This window comes from Hippoglossus stenolepis, chromosome 14 (assembly GCF_022539355.2).
Source record: "Hippoglossus stenolepis isolate QCI-W04-F060 chromosome 14, HSTE1.2, whole genome shotgun sequence".
NCBI lineage: Eukaryota > Metazoa > Chordata > Actinopteri > Pleuronectiformes > Pleuronectidae > Hippoglossus > Hippoglossus stenolepis.
In genome coordinates, this window is record NC_061496.1 from 11060807 (window position 1) to 11081321 (window position 20515).

General features: G+C 45.7%; 1 protein-coding gene across 6 annotated transcripts in view; it reads right to left on the bottom strand.

Moving 5' to 3' along the window:
* LOC118120931 (ephrin type-B receptor 3) overlaps positions 1–20515 on the bottom strand; it is a 62094-nt gene that overhangs the window by 15081 nt on the left and 26498 nt on the right. For all 6 annotated transcript variants that reach the window (XM_035176459.2, XM_035176457.2, XM_035176454.2 and 3 more), the window contains exons 2-9: positions 16501–16565; positions 11203–11875; positions 7220–7375; positions 5799–6134; positions 3350–3474; positions 2564–2726; positions 2039–2147; positions 342–394 (exon numbers count right to left, since the gene is read on the bottom strand). In XM_035176459.2, the coding sequence (XP_035032350.1) occupies positions 342–394; positions 2039–2147; positions 2564–2726; positions 3350–3474; positions 5799–6134; positions 7220–7375; positions 11203–11875; positions 16501–16565 (1680 nt within the window). The remainder of the gene's footprint in view (positions 1–341; positions 395–2038; positions 2148–2563; positions 2727–3349; positions 3475–5798; positions 6135–7219; positions 7376–11202; positions 11876–16500; positions 16566–20515) is intronic.

Below are 20515 nucleotides of genomic sequence, written 5' to 3' on the forward strand. Positions count from 1 at the left end.
TATAATAACAAGTTGAACATTTCTCCACACAAAACACAGACAGTAATACGTTTTGAAGGTGTTTTAGGTCCAGACGACATTCTGGCCAATCTATCTGATGTATTTTGGTAAACGCAATCGGTCAAACTAGAAACGTAAACCAGAAGTCTTCAGGCCCCAAAATCAGCTCCTTCCTCTACAGATTCTGCATCTTCACATGCAGAATCTGTTTATAGAGCTGAAGTTATATGAGCTACTCCTTGGTGGGTGGGGATGCTCAGTAAAATTTCAAGTTACAGGAATATTGCTGCTGAAATGTGGAGTCAGGTGGCAAGGAGGGGCACCTCGGCAAAGAGACTTACTGTATTGCTGCAGTTTCTCTGTGTACTCCGACTCTGAGCCGTTCCTCTGCTTTCTGTTGAGAAAGATGAAAACAAACTGAGTCACATGGACTCACAGCAGGGTGCAAATACTGGAGAGGAACAAAGGCATGAGGAGAAAACAGATCCCTAATAATGTCTGCAGAGATGTAGCCACACTACAGTGGTGCCTTTTTTTACGATGTTTAGTCTTCTTGCATTGGAAGCCAGGGATCCACTGTAGACAAAGATTGTATCAATGCCTGGTGGTGAAATGATTCATTCTTGGGACTGTAACTGGAGTCTAGACAAAAGATATCGCACCATTGTCTTGAGCAGCGAGTGGAAGCCATTCTTTCTCGTACCCCCAGAAGCAGAGTTAAACAGCAAGCTCAGCTGTCTTGCATTTCCAGCCCTACAGACATCACAGTGTTCGTTTCGATTCAGTCTGCCTCTTGTTTTCTCCTCATGGACTCTTGCTCTCTTGCTGTCATTCTCTCTTTTCCTTCTTTAAGCATTTGTCTACTCTCTTTTTCTCTTTTACTCGTGTCTCTATTGTGTCTTCCTGTATCCGCATCTCCTCACATGTGTCCCTTCTGCACTGGTGTGGGGGGGGGGTGCACAGAGATGATGACAGAGTGAGGGGGCTGGCTTGTTGAAATTACATGTTAATGTGCTTCCTTTGTTGTCAAACCAGTAACCAGGGCAATAATACCCGATGGTGATTTGCATCTTATTTCAAATTCTAATTTGGTTCCGGAATATGCCGAAGCTCCGTGTTTTGTATTATTACTATTTTCTTCTTCTTCTGTGGCAGTCGGTGCCGGAGCTAAGCCAAGACCCTGAGAGAGACACAATGTAGCGGTGTTAAAATAGACGAGTGAAGAGGCAGGAGGGAGAAGGAGAGGAGGGGGAGCCAGGGAGATTATTATTCAGTCTAGCGTGACCGATGCCCACGCTTGTCAGACGCTGCCTGAACTGGCTTTCGGAGGGAACCCAGTGAGCACCATTGCCAACCTTTCACACATATACGCGCACACACACACACACACACACACACACACACACACACACACACACACACACACACACACACACACAGTAAATTTGCTGCCTGACAAATGAGTGGTATAAGGATAAACGAGTGTGGTTAAACCAAGTTGATGCAGTGTTGGACTTTTTGAAAGGTGTGAGCAGCCACTCGCGTCTTCCCATTCAATTGGGCCCAGCAGACAGGGGCGCATCTGGATTCTTTGTTGACAGTGGACTCAGAGTGTTGGGCCATGAGGGCAAGCCTATCAGGCCCAACAGCTGCTCCACCATGCTGTGTCCAGTGAGCAAAGTAGCATTTTAACCAAAGCTGTTTACTATTCACACATTCAGTCGGCTAATCTGGCATTCAATGGCCTCACAGGTGGCACAGAAATACAGCAAGACTGATCTGGGGTGGTTTGGAGGACATGCAAACAAAGTTGACATTTGAAGCTATCCCAATTTTTTTCCACCTGAAAGAGATTTTTTTTTCGCAAAGTTTCTTTAAGACCTTTTTTTCACCACATTTTGTAGAATAGATAAAGTAAAGGAGGAAGTATAAAAGGGTTCTGCCACTCTGTTATCTGCCATTGCTGACCAAGATGCTTATGCGCATCTTTCACATGTTGTGACTTTTTGAAAAGCTAATGAAGGAGCTATATTCTCACCTGAGGCAGACGATTGCGATGACCACAACTGCAATGATGAAGACAAAGGTTGTGGTGGCTGATCCCACGATGAGTGGCACCTGCTCTTGCCATGACTTTGGAGGGTCGGCTTTTGGGGGTGAAAGAAAGAAAGTTATTTACTAGGAGAACGTACAAACATACATATTTAAAGGCTACAATTCCTTTATTTTTCCTCTCTGCATGCTCTAAGTCTAAATGTACAACTAAAACCAGTCCTTTGTGTTCTTTATGATGTAATAAGCAGACTGGAAAGCAACCTGGGACCAACAAATGCATTTAAGGAGACTGCAATAAACTTTTTTTTCTACTTTTCTACTCATGATGAGTTTGGCTTATGAATTGCTTCACACCAGTTTCTCTAGGATTTCAGTTACTTTTTTCATTAAAAATAGTAAAGGTGGCTTCCAACTCATGAGCTTTTGAGCCTCAATTATGACCATAAGCTTATGCACAGCACTATTATGGATATTCCAATACATCTCTGGGTAACAAAATGGGACATACTTTGCAGGTTGGTGCTGAAGTCGGCTGGGCTGCTGTAGCGACCGTAACCAGCTACCGTTCGGGCACGGACCTGCACCACATAAGGCGTACCAGCCTTGAGACCTTCGATGCGCGCGTTGCTCCGCTGGGCAGTCATAGTATGGGCGATGGCCTCACCCTGATCCTGCAGAGACAAAGACAGTCAGTGATACTAAAACAGCAGCCCCTTGTGCCGTCTCATTCATCTCCATCCCCTCTCGGATGCTATACCCTCCCTGACAAGGCTGACCAATAGAACCATGCAGGACGGTGAGAGAGAAAGAGAGATGGAGATAGACAGATCGTAGCCGGCGTGTTAATCTGACGGGAGAAGGACAAGACAACAAACAGAGCAGATACACACTGAGTGCCTTTGTTCTCCCCCCAAGGCAAGTCCCGTCATAACTCTCTGGGCCCCCTGCAATATGCAGAAACTTTCTGATGCATGGATTGAGGGAGGACAACCGGGGGGTAGGAGGGAGGCCGAGAGGGAGAGATGGAATTAGGGGTGCAGAAAAGGGCAGAGCATAATGGAACTATAGGAATGGGTTGGGAGGAGAGAAAGAGATAGAAAGCAAAAGAGGGGAAGTCTAAGGCGAGGATGATCATGCAAGCTTCGACTGGAAATGGCAAGTCCTCGCTGAAACCATGTGTTTATCAGCAGAGGCATTGTTTCCCACATTTACAAAAAACGCAGACAAAACAGAGGCCAATGTGAGTCATTGAAATTGGATTGAATTAGAGGCGTTGACTAACATTGCCGCTTACCTTCTCATGGTACTTAATCTCATAATCCAGAATGATTCCATTGGGCTTGTCTGGAGGCAGCCAGGACAGGCTCATGGTGCTCGCTGTGGCCGCCATCAGGTGGACTGTGGGCACTGCGGACGGCGCTACACGGGGCAGAGAACAAGTAAGAGGGGAAATTAGTTTCATTTATCGTTTTCGGTGTTATATCCTTTCTACTCCTTTGCCCTTTTGTGTGTTCACATAAGCCCAAACACAAAGCCTTAGGCAGTGGGCTTTGTGAAAAGCTTTGGCCAATGGTTAGTATGCAGAACCATTCCCCACTAATGCTGAAATTCTCTCTCCCCGAGTCCTTGGAGAGGGAGAGGGGGACATCTAATTCTCCTGTGACGTGAGAATCAAACTGCAAAACTGATGGATACGTTTCTGGTACTTGCCATTCTCTGTGCCACACACCAACTCTCGGCAAGCACAGGGACAAGCATACACATGCGGACACATTTTGCTGACTACTTGCTGAACTATTGTGCACCTTTTACTCCATCATCCAGAAGACGTTTCTGAGAACAGTCACATTTTACTTTTTTGTGGTTGTAGAAGTCATGTAAAAAACCATTAACATGCGCATACACCACATAGACTTTAATTTATATAATATGCAAAAGAATACGCAAATAAACAAATAAAAGCATTGGTTTGTGGACACTAACACACACTCTGAGAAGACCATACTACACCACACTGCACTCCACCCACCTGAGCTCTTTGTTCACATGTGCCTATTAATGGACGAGTGCTGTCTGCCTTCCTGTGTCTCTTTCCTCTTGTCTAAGTTCAGGCTTGTTCTGCAGCTCTGACTCACTCTCTCCTCTCGGTCTGCTCCATCGCTTTTTTTGTTTCAAACGTTAAACCGTCTACCTCCAGTGGTACCTTCTCCCTTAAAAAATAAAGTCCCTCACTTTTGTCTTACACTCACAATTACCTTCTTAAATTCCTGCCCGTTTTCACTGCCGTCTTAACTTTTTCATTTTCTTTTCACACTCTCTCCCCGTATTTTTGTTAAAAGCTTTTTAATCCCCAGTTTTTGCACCTTTGATCCTCCCCCTTGCATTTCCTTTCTCTGTCTGCTGCTATGTGTTCATGGCCAGACATCCTTCTATTTCTCTCTCTCTCCCTTTGCTGCTAAAACCTTCCCTTCAATCCCCCGTTCCCTCCCCTGCCATCCCCAGCCACCCAGACCCTCCACATCTCTCTTTCTCCCCAGATGACAATACTTCCTCGGCAGATCCCCTGGTTACTCTAGCCGAGGGATTAGGGGCCCTCCTGCAGGAGAAGATGTTGCCGTAACCATGGAGGTGGCCCCTGGGGCTTATCACCAGCCTAGTATTTATTTTGGTTCTTAAAAGGTGAATGCACATGCAGGGATGGTCTTGGGACTACACCGGGGGATAATCTGATCCCAGTTGATGCTCTACATGCCCCCTCCTTTCCCTTCACCTCTGTCTCGCCACTCAACTGACCCCCAGCACCCAAAGACGGACAGCGGTTCCTGTCAGCCCTGTGCGGGACCCCTCATAAAACAATGAGGCCCTCATGTGCATGTGGGGCCTTTCGGTCCTAAACCCACTGACAGAAGGTATTCGTAAAGCATTTTTTAGGAGTGCAAGGTTAGAGGTGATGAGCACAAGGCCATGGAGGGAAGAGAGAGATGCCGGGGGATGGAGCAAGGGATAATCCCTGGTGTTGTCTAAGACTGCAGAAAGAGCAAATTTAACATAGCGACTAAACACATCTAAGGCGCGACTTAAGATCCCTGGGAGAACCTCGACAAAGAGACCAACTCGCAGGAACAAAAGTCCAGAGTGAGCTCAGCAGCACTGAAATTTACTGAGGTTGTTGAGTGTTCAACCTGGCTACCTAACTATCCACATGTTCCTACCAACTCACCTATTTACCTTATTCAAAATCATTCACCCAATTTACGATGTAAATCCCAGTGTTGTAAATTATGCACAAGATTTTCACTACGACCCAAACTTATTCTGTAACTACATGAGCTGAGGTTCAATCCTGGTTTCATCTCAGCACTGATTGCTACATTGGCCTAGTTACTGTCGTTGCTGTGGGCTGGAAGCTGTAGGCAGCTCCAATCCTGAAGGTTCAACACACTACACACTGCCTCGCTATTGCTATTTGCAGCAGTGTTAGCACAGAGCATGCTGTGGGTGTGTGAAAAAAGGTCCCTTTCTAAGCTCATTCAGAAGAATGTCTTCCTTCTCAATCCCTGTTCAAAGAGAAAATATGTAACACACTCCTACATGGATACAGGAAATTGATCTCTACTTCTTAAGTGCATAACATATTCTCCGACATTCTTTTCTATCGTTTTCTAGCCCTTCGAAAGTTGGCAATGCCTACAAATTCAATATTGATCTTTGACAAGCAGCCACGAGGCCGAGGCTTAACGTACCGGCCTGATTTGTGGTGATATTCACTGCGGAGAAATGAGGTGTGTAAGGGCTCTTGTTGGAGACTCCGTTGACCGCCTGGATCTCGAAGCTGTACTGCGTGTGCGCTTGCAGGTTGCGGACAGCCACGCGGCGCTGGGTCAGGCCCAGGTGGCGCGGCGAGATATCCACGTTGTCGTCGCACCGCGAGCACATCCCCCGCTCAGGCAGACATTTCTTGCAGATGACATTGTAGAAGATGTCGTCGCGGTCGCCCATGTCACGGGGCTCACTCCACTCCAGCACGAGCGAGGTTTCGTTCACAATGGAGATGACGCTGCGTGGCGCCGAGGGAACAGCTGCAAGTGGAAGGCAAAGTGTGGATGAGATGAGGAAAATAGGTTTGGAATTTGAGCTGAATTTAATGTCCCTGCACAATAGTTGCAGAGAAACACTGACAATGGACAAAGACTCATATTGAAAGACACAGTTTACATATCATTATATTCTTATGCATTAATAATTCCATCACTGCTATTCACACAATTCATGACCCAAAAATTGTTCCTCGTGCTGTGGTATTGGTCCATTTTTCATGCATTAAGTAGTAAGTAATTTTTTCTTCCACATAACAAGAGACCGTTACAGCAGCGTTGCAGAAAAAAAAAGGGGGACAGGAGTTCAAATTTGAATTGCATGCTCATTCCCACTGTGTGTATGTTAATGTGTGTGTGTGTGTGTGTGTGTGTGTGTGTGTGTGTGTGTGTGTGTGTGTGTGTGTGTGTGTGTGTGTGTGTGTGTGTGTGTGCGTGCGTGCGCGTGTGTGTGAGAAGTGCTGGAAGGGACGAGGGAGACAAACTATTGGCAGAGCCTTGGCAATTCTTATCCAATTACCAGAGCCTTATCTCTCACTGCACTGTGAAAGAATCAGCCTCCCACCCCAGCAACAAAAAAAAGGATGGTCTGCTCTCTTCAGCAGTGAATGAATTAGTTCCTACGTGTGCGTAATTGCTCTAAACGAAGGCGCTGCTACCAGAATGATTCTTTACTTTCTGTCTGTAAAGGTGGCGTCAGCAGTGAGAACAGATTGACTTCACAGAAGAAGCGGGCAGGGGAGGGCCTGGATGATAAGCTTTTGGATAACGTTGGGAAAGCAAGCAGACTTGTTTGTCGTCCGTGTGGCGCGGTGGGAACATGCTCCTGAGAGCGTTTATCAGCCAGTCGAGGGCACAATTCAAAGTGGAAAGTTTGGGAGAGCATTTCCCACACAGTCCATAACATTTTTATGGCTACCAACACGTTTTATTACAATCTGAATTTGTGGACCTGCTTCTGTATTTTGAAAGGGAACAAGAAGATAGAGAAAGTTGTACAGTCAACATTATGATTATGACTTTCAAACGTGCCCATGCTATACGGTCAACAGAAAGCAGTTTTCACTTACTGGTGCAGGGGGAGTCAGGAGAGTCGGTGTCCGATCGGTAGTAACCGTTTCGACAGGAGCAAATGCTGGCTGCTCCCGAGCCGGCGACGCTGTGGTCAGGACACGGCAAGCAGAAACCGTCTCCCTGTTTGGACTTGAAGGTGCCAGGGCTGCAAGCTGGTGGCGAAACAGAGAAAGAAGCGTATGAATAACAACTCAAGACATTTACAGTAACATCAGTCATTACGCAGGTAGTACCTTTTTGTCACTATTGTATTTGTGTGAGTAATATTTTTTTTCAATTGGTCAGTACAGGCAAATGAAAACTGTCCGAAACTCCCACGTCGCCTTTTTGCTTAATTATGGAGACTCCATCTTCGGCCGACTCCGGTGGAAAAGGAGAAAGGGAGTTTTTGAGCAGCATGTATCTGTTTGCATTAACCCCTGCTCACGAGCACAGCGTCAACCCAAATTACATCCACCGCCTTCAGAGCCAAAACACCCTTGTGAATTCAGTCTGCTATGAAATGAATGCAAACATACACGTGGAATGAAAGAGGCACACACACACCATATGCTGATATTTACACAAACATGGCTCTGCTCACTACTGTGCTAAGTAACATGTCTGCAAACACACACACACACACATCCTAAGTCACTTCAGTGCACTCCATTTTAAGAGGCTTCTTTCAAAAAGTACGACACTTTAGCCGAATTCAGACGTGAAATACTACTTTTATATGTGTATGTATTTTCAATGCTTTTATTCTTAACTCTGGCATATTTTCAGAAATGTATTTAATATGCACCGTCCCTCACAAATAAAGTAATAAAGTAAAGCAAAGATGTTTGATCATTGGTCCAGACTATGAACAATGCTGCAGGAGTGTTAAGGTGTTGGTCGGAAGATGAAGAAGTCAGGACGTAACATTTACATTCCTGATATCATGTATTTTTGTTTACAGCACATCGACCCTGGCGTCCCCCCCTTATCACCAAAAGCTCTCGAATCTCATCTGTACAGCTTGACATCTTTGTCGGTGCAGCTGTCTTTTACTCGGGAGGCTGGCACAAAGAAGTCCAGAAATTGTCCAGAGCAACTGACTCAGACGTTCGCAGCATATGCTTCCTTCTGCCTTTGAAATCACTTCCTTCACAGACCCACGCCTTGGACATAGTTTAGGGTTGTACCATAAACCTAAAACCTGGTTCTTGATTAGGGTAAAGCCTTGTTAATCAGAGGGAAACACTGCTGGTCTTTGTAAATGCCCCAGCTCCGTTTATAGCAGCCGTTTGGAAGTTTATAACTCAGGTGATAAGTTGCAGACGCCACCATGAGACACTGACAGCGGCACTGTGATCCAGAACACGTTGGCAGGCGCCATATCTTTGATAAACTATCTCGTTAAAAGATGAATGAGTTTGCCGCGGTGCTTAATAAAAAAAAAAGGGACGGGAGCAGGTAAGACAGGCAGAGTTTACAGGGGCCAGTTGATTAGCTGACCTACTATGTGTTAGCTTTTCAATGTCAAGGACACAGCGCTATGTTTGTCCCGCTGAATGATAATCACGAAACACAGCGGCTGAGTTTGTTTTATTTGCTCCTTTTCTGAAAACCACAGAGGGCTGGAGACCAGATCTGCCGCAGACCACTTCCTGCTCCCGCGGCTCCCGCATTTTTAAAAGTTCAATATTAGCACAAATCCACCAGTTGACTGCGCCGTGTACATTAGCTCTGAGTGTATTTGTTCTTCCACCATTAATCAGAGTCATCACACCACTGACTAACAGGAAGTGCCGCCTGATGAACAGATAAGAAACGACCTCGGGGCTTTTGCCAGGTGAGAGAACATTCTCTTTGATTTGGAATCGTGACCAGCGCAGGTTCATTGAAGTTCACCCAGCGCAAAGTAAACTACAAGCAATTTCTCATCTCACAGGGGACGGGAGTGTTGGTTTTAAACATGCTGGCCCAACGGAAGTTGTTGAGGGAGCACTCCCATTAAAACAGTCCATTTTTTATATTTTTGCAGGGAAGGGATGAACGTGCTGATCAATCACTTCCAGCGAGTAAAGGGGTCATCCTCCTCCTTTCATCCATTTTCTCCTTAGAGGAACGACAAAAGAATGAGGAAGAGAGAGAGACAAGGGTGTGGAGAAAAAGGGAGGGAGAGGTGGAAGAGGTGGAGGCAGAGAAAATGCTAATCCTGCCTGCCTGCCCCCCCCCCCCACCACCACCACCACCCTTCCCCACTCCCCTGTGTCTTATCCTCTCATGCAGAACATAGAGCTTAAGGAAGTGATTAGAATGAATGCTGAAATTGGAAAGTGTGGAGCATGGAGAAAAGAAGTAAAGAATATTGGGAGTGAAAAATGTGCAGCCAACGAGTGGAGGGGCTAAAAAAAGAGAGGCTTATTGATTAATATTAATGCAGACATCCTTACTGTAACTCTGCAGGCGTATGAGAGAGAGGAACGGCCTTCAGATTAGGAGGGAGAGGTAAAGACTACAGCGGCGAGAAAGGGAGAACAGCTGTGGTGGAGCTGGAGAACGTACTGCACATTGGAACGAGGACAGGAGAGCAGAGGGAGGAAGGAGTGACGGCCAAAGGGATGATGAGAAAGGAGGGTGGAGTAAAATAGTTGGAGAGGAGACCAGAGGAGATGTGGTGTGAGAAGAAGAAACAGAGGGAGATTTTATCCCTCGTGGTTTCAACTTTGATTAGAGAATGCTTTATCAGGGCCCAGTGGCCAGGGCTTTAACCTTGAGCTGCCAAGAACAAACAAATGAGTTTTAAACCTCATACTGTACACCGCGCTTTATATTTACCGTGCTCCTTTTTCTCACACTCAAACATGTTCTCCCTCGAAAGGTGAACACGCAGTCGATATCCAGGGATGGACAAAAAGCTGCCTGAGTCGAGTATCCGCCCACTCTCTGCCTGATCGCCAGTACGAGTGCTGAACAAAAGGTCTTCCCGGGCTCATCCCTCTCTGCTATAAAAAGTGGAATGAGCCCTCTGAACCGAGGATGATGTGTGAACTGTACGCAGAATGCATATGCGCAGACACCTCGCTATGAACCCCGCTGATCAATAACCCTGTCAGCTCCGCTCTCTCTCTCTCTCTCATTCTGCTGCCTCCATTTGACCTGCGCACCCCGAGCTTAATTTTTACGCCCCCCTATCCCTCAACACACACACATTTTCCATTTATCCTACCTTCTCCTCCCGCTGTCACCTGCACTCCATTTCAGGCGCGACCTGGTGTTCATATTCACCTTGCTCTCAACCTCTGTGAACCCGTTATGTTTTCCATCAGACCTGAAAGCATCATAGGGCCTCCCATGCATTTCCATTTATTTAGTAACCAGCTGCCAGGCAATGCTGAGGTCAGGCGAGTGAATGGCTGCCTGCTGACAGCATCATCTACTGTGTATCATTCTACCTTGTAGTCATTGGATTAATGTGTCAGAGAATACAAGGCAAATAAATGGCTCATAATATAGTGGCAGCGGGGCCATCTAGTGATAGAGACTGTAACCTGTAGCCAAAACAATACAGATTAAATCTCTCCAGCAAACGATGTGTCCACAGCAGTCATGTGTCCAGATGAAGCGTCCTTCAGCGAGACTTTGACCTCCTGCTTCTCACTCATTGGGATTCACTCAGCATAGACGCATCAGAAACGGTGTGACTCAAATGCAAATGCAACTTTTTTCGCTGCAGTTATAATGTCATACATTATTGATCGCCATAGGGACCCACCCACCCCCCCCCAACCCCACCATCATCTTTTCAAGAAGGTAAGACTGCAGCATAACCTGTTAAGTAGAATGTAGATAGATATGTTGAATCTGGGCCAGTCCAGCAGCTGACGTAAGACTTACGCATTGTGTACGGTGTAGTATGTCACTCTAAACCCTAGATTAATCTGCCATTGCAAACAATGAATAACGAAATGCTGGATTGACCTCAAAAGTCTGTTGTGAAAACACTCACCTTGACATTGGGTTTCCTTTATTTGCGGTTCAAAACCGGATGAGCAGGTGCAGGCTCCGACAGGAACCATCCACTCCCCATCACCGTTGCAATAAAGCTTCAGTGGCACGGACACCTCGAGGGCATTGGGGACACAAGTTCCTGGTGCAATGACCAAGGACGTTGCCTCAGCCCCAGTCGCTGTCTCTGGGAACACGGCAAAGTTGGCAATTGTGGTGGAGCACTTCTTATAAAACACCCTCACTGAGATGAGTGACATGCAAGCGCCGAGGTCCTGGAAGGCCAAGTAGAACCCGGCTTTGGACAGAGGCCCGAAACTTCGGACTTTTGTGTTTACCCGTCCTGACTCGAGCATGGAGAAGCTCTCGTCTGGGGCAATAGTGTCCACCTTCACATAAGGGTTCTCCATCCAGAAAGGGCTGGTGGCTGTAGCTGAGTCTGAGTCAGACTCATAGTAGAAGAGGTTGAAGGTCTCTTTGCAGGAGCCGGGGATGTTGGGAATGCTGTTGCAATCACGCACAGTGAATTTCATCTCTACATATACACGCAGCACATCCTTTCGGGGGATGAAGTCACTGCGTAGCCAGTTATTCTGGTTGGCCTCACGTACATTGCAGACTTGATACGTCCTGATGGGGTTCATGGCATCATCATAGCCACTTACTTCTTCCCACTGTGAAGAGAGAATAAGAGGAACATGGTTAGAAGCTGTTAATCTCTGACAGTTTGTGGCATTGTACTTTCTCCCATCTCTATGCACCTTGCAATAAAAGGTTGAAGAGATACAGTACACTCAGTCAAATTACATCAATTAAAGTAGGTGCGTATGTTTGGACCAAGAAACAAAGAAGCAACTGGACTTTTTTTCTTGGATTATTGTGTATTTTCAATTAGGTTCCCTTGCCTTTGCCATGCTAGGCATTTTATCTCTGGTGAGTGTAGCGAAAAGCAGGGACAAGGACTGCAAATTCATCACAATTACAGCAACCTGTCACCCCCTCACCACAGAGCCACCACAGCATGTTTACCTCATATCTGTTTGGAAGTAGCAGCCACACTGCTTCACAACCAATTACGCTTCAATTACAGAGCAATGATCGCAACGTCCTCTAATAAAGACAGGGAAAAGGCGCCGGTTAACCTTCATGCTTTTCTGTTTTTACACCCCTCTACGTCTTTCACTGTTACCTAGAGGGTGAATTACTCTGGATAAAATGGGATTAAATCTTCTAAACTTTGATTGCCAGCTTCATTAAATGAGCGAAAGCAAACTAGACTGGAAAGACTTGCTGTAATCTAATGAATTTTTCTATTGCAAATGAAAACACCATGATTAAATCGTTTGTGCATTTGTGCATGTGTGCTGGGGGAACTGCTCCCCTCTCCTATTACGCAAAGTGGATTTATGTTTTCTTAGCTAAGCCAAGGGCTGGTAAGTTTATTTGCATAGCACATTTCACATACAGAAGCAAATCAAGGTGATTTCCATATGGCATGGCGAGGCATTAAAGCATTTAAAAGACAATGAGGAGGGGAAACTCCAATAGAACAAAATAAAACAAGGTAGAGGAATAAAAAATTCTGGTGCAGTTTTAGCCTTATACCTTAACCCATTGGACTTGCTACAAAAATGGATGACAATGAACCTGTGGATTGTAATTCACTTCACTCCAAGACACATCTATAACAAAATGTCCATGGTTGCACCCTTGTGACCAAAGTTTGCCTCTGAACATTTGACTGTCTCGAAACTCTGGCATAAAGGCACCAATTTGTTCTCCAGAGCCAGTTGTTTCCATCTGAGCTCAGAACATCTTAATTAAGGCTGTGATATGGATGTGGTGGAGACAAGGCTATTAATCCAAGACCCTGGAGGCCATGAGGGAGAGAGGGAGAATGGGCGTAGCTCAGTCGTGGCATTAAAGCGATGTCCTGACGAGAGCGAGAGCAAGGGAGGAAGCGACCGTGGGGAATCGATAATCACCAGGCAGGTCAATGGGATGGCTAAAAGCATGAGGTGTCGATGGGTATTTAGTTCAGTGTAATAAATCACCTACTGCAAAAGAGCATGCTGCCAAGTGTTTGTGGTTGTATGTATGAGGTCGTGTGCGTTTGTTTAAGCACTATGTCTGCATGAGCGCACATTTTCTATGCATGTTTGTGTATAAGTGTGTTCGGGGAGACGACATCTCAGTGAGACACACACCGGTGGTCAAACCCCTGAGTGCCTGCTTACCAAGGCTAAATGTATTAAGCAGGTCATGTGAAAAAAGTTTCTTGGTATTGACTTCCAACAAGATGGAAAGACATTCAACATGGGAGATTCACTTCATTTTCTCCTCGTTCTTTCCAATCACATCTATAGATTTTACTTTCAGATGACTGACGCCTCTGTCCGAATAGTTTGGAATAATCTAGGAACAGGAATATGGTTGTGAGGACAGCGATGCTGGTTGTGCTGCACAAGTTCTCTCAGACCTACTCTAGATGTTTTGATACCTCTTTTTATTCAAGGTGAACATTAAGCAACTAAACTAGAACAATTAGCTTAAAGCATTAGCTGAAATACTTGTGTTTGTTCCAGATGTGAATGTGCTCTCTGGGGCAAAATTTAAGGGCATTTCAAGCTTATTCATCACATGTTTTAGCACGCTGGGGGTCTGAGAAGGAGGCGGCGACACACTAACAATAGTCATTACCTCCACGAGCTAAAAAATCGGTATATTGTTATCAGGGGTGTGGGCCCTGTTATAAAGTGGAATTCCCCCATGATATCCCATCTGTTTTGTAACACAAATGATACCGTGTATGAACACAATACAGAGACATGTAGTGAAAATTAAAAATAAGCAACAACACCAGCCCTGATGGAGATACGTGCTGACTTACACTCACGCACACACTTAAACACGGACATGACTGATGCACAAACGCTAGAGGCTATCCAGACGAATGCAGACAGTGAGACGGAGAAATGCACATACCTGAGTGCAGACACAGAGGGGGGGGGGAATATGATAGAATACATGTGCACACATGTAAACACAGAGAAATGTAGTAATGAGGTATGTGAAGACACTGTCTTGGAAGGTTCTATACTTAAAGGACCATATTTTAACAGTTATAACTGCACCATTTATATGTGTCTGCTAACTATTACAAGGTGGGGGAAAAAATATAGATTTTTCCCTGCTTTTCCGCCGGCCTCTTTCTGTCCCAGCCACACACACACAGATTTTGCTGCAAAGCAGAAGTACCTGCTATTCATCAGCAAACTCTGATTGGCTAAGCACAGGATCAACTTAAAAAGGATCAGACTTAGTTGGAAAGCTAGAGTCAACGTGGCTGCACGATCTGTGAGACTCAAAATGTGGATCATATTATACAATTCACAGTTTATACTGCTCGTCCAGCTCTGCGCCAATCACTGACCTCTTCATCATTTTGCCCCCTAGCCCACTCCACGATTTTACTCTTAGCCATTAGCTTACACTCTTTGACTAAAACACTAGTGGTACCTAAAACTGCCAAAGACTGTCCAAGTCTTTTCTCTTCAACACACCTGCTAACAAAACTTTTTGTACTCAACCTACACAAGTGTGTTAACACTGTCTTACCCTCCCACAGGCAACTCAGCTGCCTGTTTCGGATCAAATTCTTACTGGCTTTTAAAGCTGGGGCTCCGCATCTTATTGTGGGAGAGTAAGAAGAATGCCAGTGATAAGTGACTTCATATTTTTACAGCTTTATAAAAAAACAACCAAGTCCATTTTCCTGGTGACACTAGACAGATGCAGATCTGACGCAATCTATGTCCTCAATTTCACCCTCTGACCTCATTGACATTTTGATCTTGTCTGGTTCTCTTGTTCGCTGTCTCTCCCTCTCTCGCTTCATGAAAATGTGTCTGGATTTTACTTAATCTCAGTCCCTCTGCTTTCCCCCTCCCCCTTGCTTGGTATGTCACAGTGTTTGTCCTCTCAGCCACTGTACCCGCTCTTCTTAAACATTTGTCACCCGTAACAAAAACAGGCTGCACTGTTTTTCCGTAGCGAGACAGCAAAAGCATACAAATAAACACGCGTACAATACGGTGTTCACCAAAACAGAGAAGGGGGGGAAGATAACTCAGGGACACACACACACCGTCTGTGGTACATTCTGTTTGCAAGACAAAAAAAAAAAACACGCTTGTGAGAAATTCATCCCCCTTCGGTTGGTAATGTGGGAAATCTGAAGTGCAAAAGGCTCTTCACTGTATCATCTTTTGAAAAGAAGCATCTGTTGCGGGTTTGGTTGGAAAAGAAATAAGGAGGCGTTTTTTCCCGTTTCTATGCCCTTCTGCATGGGAGCAGTGGGAGCATTGCTGCAGCATTGTAGCTTAACGAGGGGGAGGGGGACAGAAGGAGGCAAAAGAAGATGGACAGATAGGAGGAGGGAAGGAGGAAGGGGAGAGGGGGGGCATGACAGGCAGCGAGGGGGTTCGTCCTACTGATTGTTGCAGCTGATGTGGTTAGTGTGTCTGGCTTCATTAGTGCTTAGTTACTTGGAAGTAAAGGAAGAGGAGAATACGGAGGGTGGGTGACTTCCAACAGCTGGGGCGGAATCTTCTCTGCAAGTGCATTGGGGGTAAAAACAAAATATAAAAAAAATGGGGGCCCACCTTTCAAAACACAAGGGCCAAGTCAGAGGGCCACACAAAGGCGAGGGGAGGAGTGCTGGCGGTCTTTGAAGTATGGCTGAGGAGGGGTCAAGACTCTTTTTGCTCCTCTTTAGCCCATTGTGGAGACCACATGGGAAAGCAAGGGGGAGGCTGTCACTGGCACTTTGTGTGTGGTAGATTTGGATGCCTCCATGTGCAATAGGTCAACGGCAAGAAATATTTCTGTCCTTAAAAGGGTGCTTCACGAGGAAACTGATGCTTTTCACATGTTTCGAGTGCAATGAGGCGAGAGGAAAGGAACATCTGTGACTGTGTGGGTCGGTGAAATTGGATTGCAGTGTATCTTATTCTCCTCGCTAAAAGGCGCATCCTGTTGAATGTTAAAGCACATCCTGTTGAGTGATTTGCTGATGAAGGTGTACACGACTACGCGACCTCAAAGAGGAAAGCAGGCGCACTGCATTTAGAGGCTCAAATGTAGAGTCACAGCTACAGGCATGTGTGCAACAGGAAATTAAAATTACACAACAAATAAGTTGGACTCACAAATCCTACTTCTTTTTCTCTATTGACTAATGAATTTGACCGAATCTTCATAAACTCACAAATACACAAACGTTGCCTCGTAAACTTACCCCAGTCTCAGGGTGTGCAGTCCAGGCTAATTCTGTCGTGGCCCACTTCGTGTCCATCAGCGTCTCTGTGAACGGAAGCAGAGAGAAGACGATCAGGTTAGACAACGAGGAACAGGGTAACAGAGGAGATCAATAGAACGGGATAGTTTTACAACAAAGTCATAAAACTTGTAAAATGGTTCAAGGGACAGATAAGAGGCTCTGACTGAAGTTGTTCCCAGATAACCGGGTGAATAACTCAGAAAGCGAGGGCTTAGAGCGATATTCCATTCAATTAGACAAAGAAGTACTATATGCGTGAGTGTGTGTGTGCACGACAGGAAGAACCCAGAGACAGTGGGGGAGCGGGACTGAGATCTAGGTGGGCGATCTGTGAGGTATTGTGTGACATTTTATTGTGGCTCCTCATCTGGCTAATGAGATGGCTATTAGACATTTGCTTTTATACAGTGGAGAGGAAGTAATGCAGAGTCTCGCTGAGAAGCAGTTCCGCTTCCCACAGGGCGCTCTGACACACAGAAACACACACACACACACACACACACACACACACACACACACACACACACACACACACACACACACACACACACACACACACACACACACACACGCAGCAAGCAACAGATTGTAAAACTCCAAAAGATATATTACCCAACAGAAGGCTTTAATGGAGAGGGGGGGTAATAAAGTTGGGTATCACAAGAGAGGTGCTCTTGAGCAGGACAAAGGTCATTACGCTTGAGCTGATTTCACTTTCAATCAATACATGAATGCATACAAGTACACCCTCTAAGTTTATTTGTACACTTACAGTATCTCGGGAGACACACTGAGGAATTCACACACTCACAGACACACAAAATGGTGGACAGGGATCTCTCCCGCAATTCCCCTCCTCTCCTGCCCAGCTTTCCACTCTCTCGTTTCTTCTGGTAAAAGATGCCGGGTTTGTGAGAGCAGAGAAGGAAGACTGTAAATGTCGAGTCTTTTACTACCTTGTGCTCAAGGCGCAGTATGCAGCCACGTTATTATCTCGACCGCTGTGCTGTTCTACAAGACAGTAAAAGATGATGAAATGGCACCGGCAGAAAGGCCGCTTCTTTCTACTGTCCCTTATCACGAAGGGGTGTGTGAGATCTTTCAGTTTTTCCTGCCTCGGTTGCAGGGAATGAAGCTGAAGACGTCCTTCAACTTCCACTTCACTATCCTACCACCATCTTTCTGTTTTTCTCTACATCTCTCTGTTTGTTTCATCTTTGTATATATATATATATTTTCTTTTTTGTGCTGGGTAAGCTGACAGGAAATAGCACCTGGGAGCACAATAAAAAAGCACAACCCCAGGATTTCACCATACCCTCTCCATATGTCTGCTGCCTTCAGGAGCACCAGCGGTGACAAACCCAAACACCCTCAAACTATGTCTCGAGTTCTGTGTAGCTCTGTAGAGACGGGAGGCTCCTACAACTGGGGTTTCCCACTGAATTCTGCCCCCACATGCTTTGAGTGACAGTGTCGCTGACATGCGTATGTGCCTATTACGCTGGCAAAAGAAATATGACTTCCAGGAGGCTTCCAGCCAAAGGGAGATATCTTCCCATACACAAACAAAACATGCAATCTGATTTCAAATGTAGCTTTGGCTTGTTCCCCTCAGGCAAAATGGTCTGGAAGCTTCAGTACGAGCCAGTTCATGCAGTGAGGGCTGTCTCTCTGGGAGTGGCTGTGGGAACTGTAGTGAATACCACGCACTTGCAGCACGAGGTCAAATCTGGCTCACAACCTTTGTCACAAACAATTTTCTCTCTCTCTCTATCCAGCCGGCCTCCAATCCTCTCTCTGGATGGTGGATATGCTTTAAAACAAATCCTGAATGCTTTCGCTGAGCGCTGTCTGTGCAACCAGACGCAATGATCGAGCCACATTTGTCAACTTGAGCAAATAAGGGTCGACTCGTGTTTTTCATCTCAGAAACTGTGTCAGTGCACATTACCAGCAGGATTTCACCTGACTCATACCATGACAGTGTGTTATTTGGGACCTGTTACTGTCAGCCACGCAGGTAGGTAAGCCAGTGTGGTGGAAATGACACACCTCCGCTGTGCAGGGTGTTTATTATTATGACTGTGTGTGGCACAAAGGCTTGTCATTAGAGCTGACCTTGCTGAATATGGCAACATGGTGAAACACAAAGACAAACAGGGGGGGAGTCAAAAAGAGTGGTGGCTGGGAGAGAGAAAGAGAGAGAGAGAGAGAGAGAAAGAACGAGAGATATGCAAAACACACTCGCACACACAAACACGCACCTGTTCAATCTGAGTCAATGGGGTTTGTTAGGTGGATCATTCGGGAGTGCATGAGCGGCAGTAACCCTCCCATCTGGATGCATCTGCATTGTCTAACCTTACCAGGTCTGCACTCTGTGTGTGTGTGTACTTTTGTGTGTGTGTGTGTGTGTGTGTGTGTGTGTGTGTGTGTGTGTGTGTGTGTGTGTGTGTGTGTGTGTGTTGGGTGCTAAGCCCTGTATTGTGCCCAAAGTGGAGCACCAATCCTGAGTCAATGGGCCAAAGCAAAAGCACTGAGTGACCCCAGCCTAACCCAGACACTCCCTCTCTGTCAGTGTGTGTGCATGTGGGTGGCTGTTGTGATTTGTTTCTGCACATTATGTGTGTGTGTGTGTGTGTGTGTGTGTGTGTGTGTGTGTGTGTGTGTGTGTGTGTGTGTGTGTGTGTGAATAACATATCAGGAAGTGGAAGCATACTGCAATATTCATGACTGTACAACAAATTCAGACACCTGCGCAGTCACAGAAAACACACACCCTCTTAAAAAAGCCAAACAAAACAAACCAGAAAATAGTGTTCACTGTTCTGTGTCAAACCAACAGACTTGTTCTAAATGAAAGATAAGATAAGAGTGTGGTCAAGAAAATGCCTCTATCTGAGCAAACAAAACCTTTGAAATCCTCTAAGACCACGCTGCTGGCAATTTTCCTAATGGACCCGGCTGAGAGAAAGAAAGAAGAGAAACTGTCGGAAAGGAAACCAGAAGGACGAGTTGAGGGACAAACAACCAAAGTGCGGCTATAAGAGTGCTGTTGTTTGCCTTGTAGCTCTTTAAGTTTTACTGAACTTTTTTTTAATCCAGGCTGTGTAAAATGAGGAATGGAGGTTGTAGTTTGGCGAGAAAAGGGGCAAACGGAGTAAATCAGGCAAATGAAGAGGCGAATTTACTGATGAGGAACACACACAGAGGGGAGAGTGAAGCCTGCAGACGTGGGAGGTAGAAGCACAAGGCTGTTTAATCCATCTTCCTCACATGCACTCTCACTTTTTTCATCTTCACTTTCAATCTATCTCATCAATCCTGTGAAATGATGGATCAAATTTCCTGTTTCTCTATTTATCCCACTCTCTAACTACTTTCAATCTCTTGTCACTACAGGAAGTGTTGGGTCTGACCCCTTTTTTCGTTTGTCTTCTTTCTCTCCCCTCTTCCTTTTCCTGACAATCTCTATATCTGCACTCGTGTTTTCACGTCGTGCTGTGATGGATGTGACGTGCGGAGCGCAGGGGAATGTTTTTCAACCTCCTGCCGCTCACGACGACTATTCAATTAGCGAGTCACTGTTTGAGTAACCTGAGGACTGCTTTGGTAAAGTGTTATTTATGATGGAGGTCAAATGCCCCTGGGATTAATGTAACAAATACGAGGAAAAGAAATGGCAGTGACATTATTTCCTCTGCGTGCGCTGATTGTGTGAGAAAAAATAGCAGAAATACAAACAGGGCTTGGGGGGGAGATGACAAGCAAGGGAAAAGTACATGCACATACACACATATGCATGTGTGCACGCAAAAGCCAACCCCTACAGTCTAATCCCATAATGACAGGGCAGGCCTAATAACAGGGGAGGGCACAGAAGCATTCGTCCCTATGGCCGCATCCCATTCGCACACACACACACACACACATACAGAGTTACAAGCCTCTTAAAATATTTCTTTGTTCA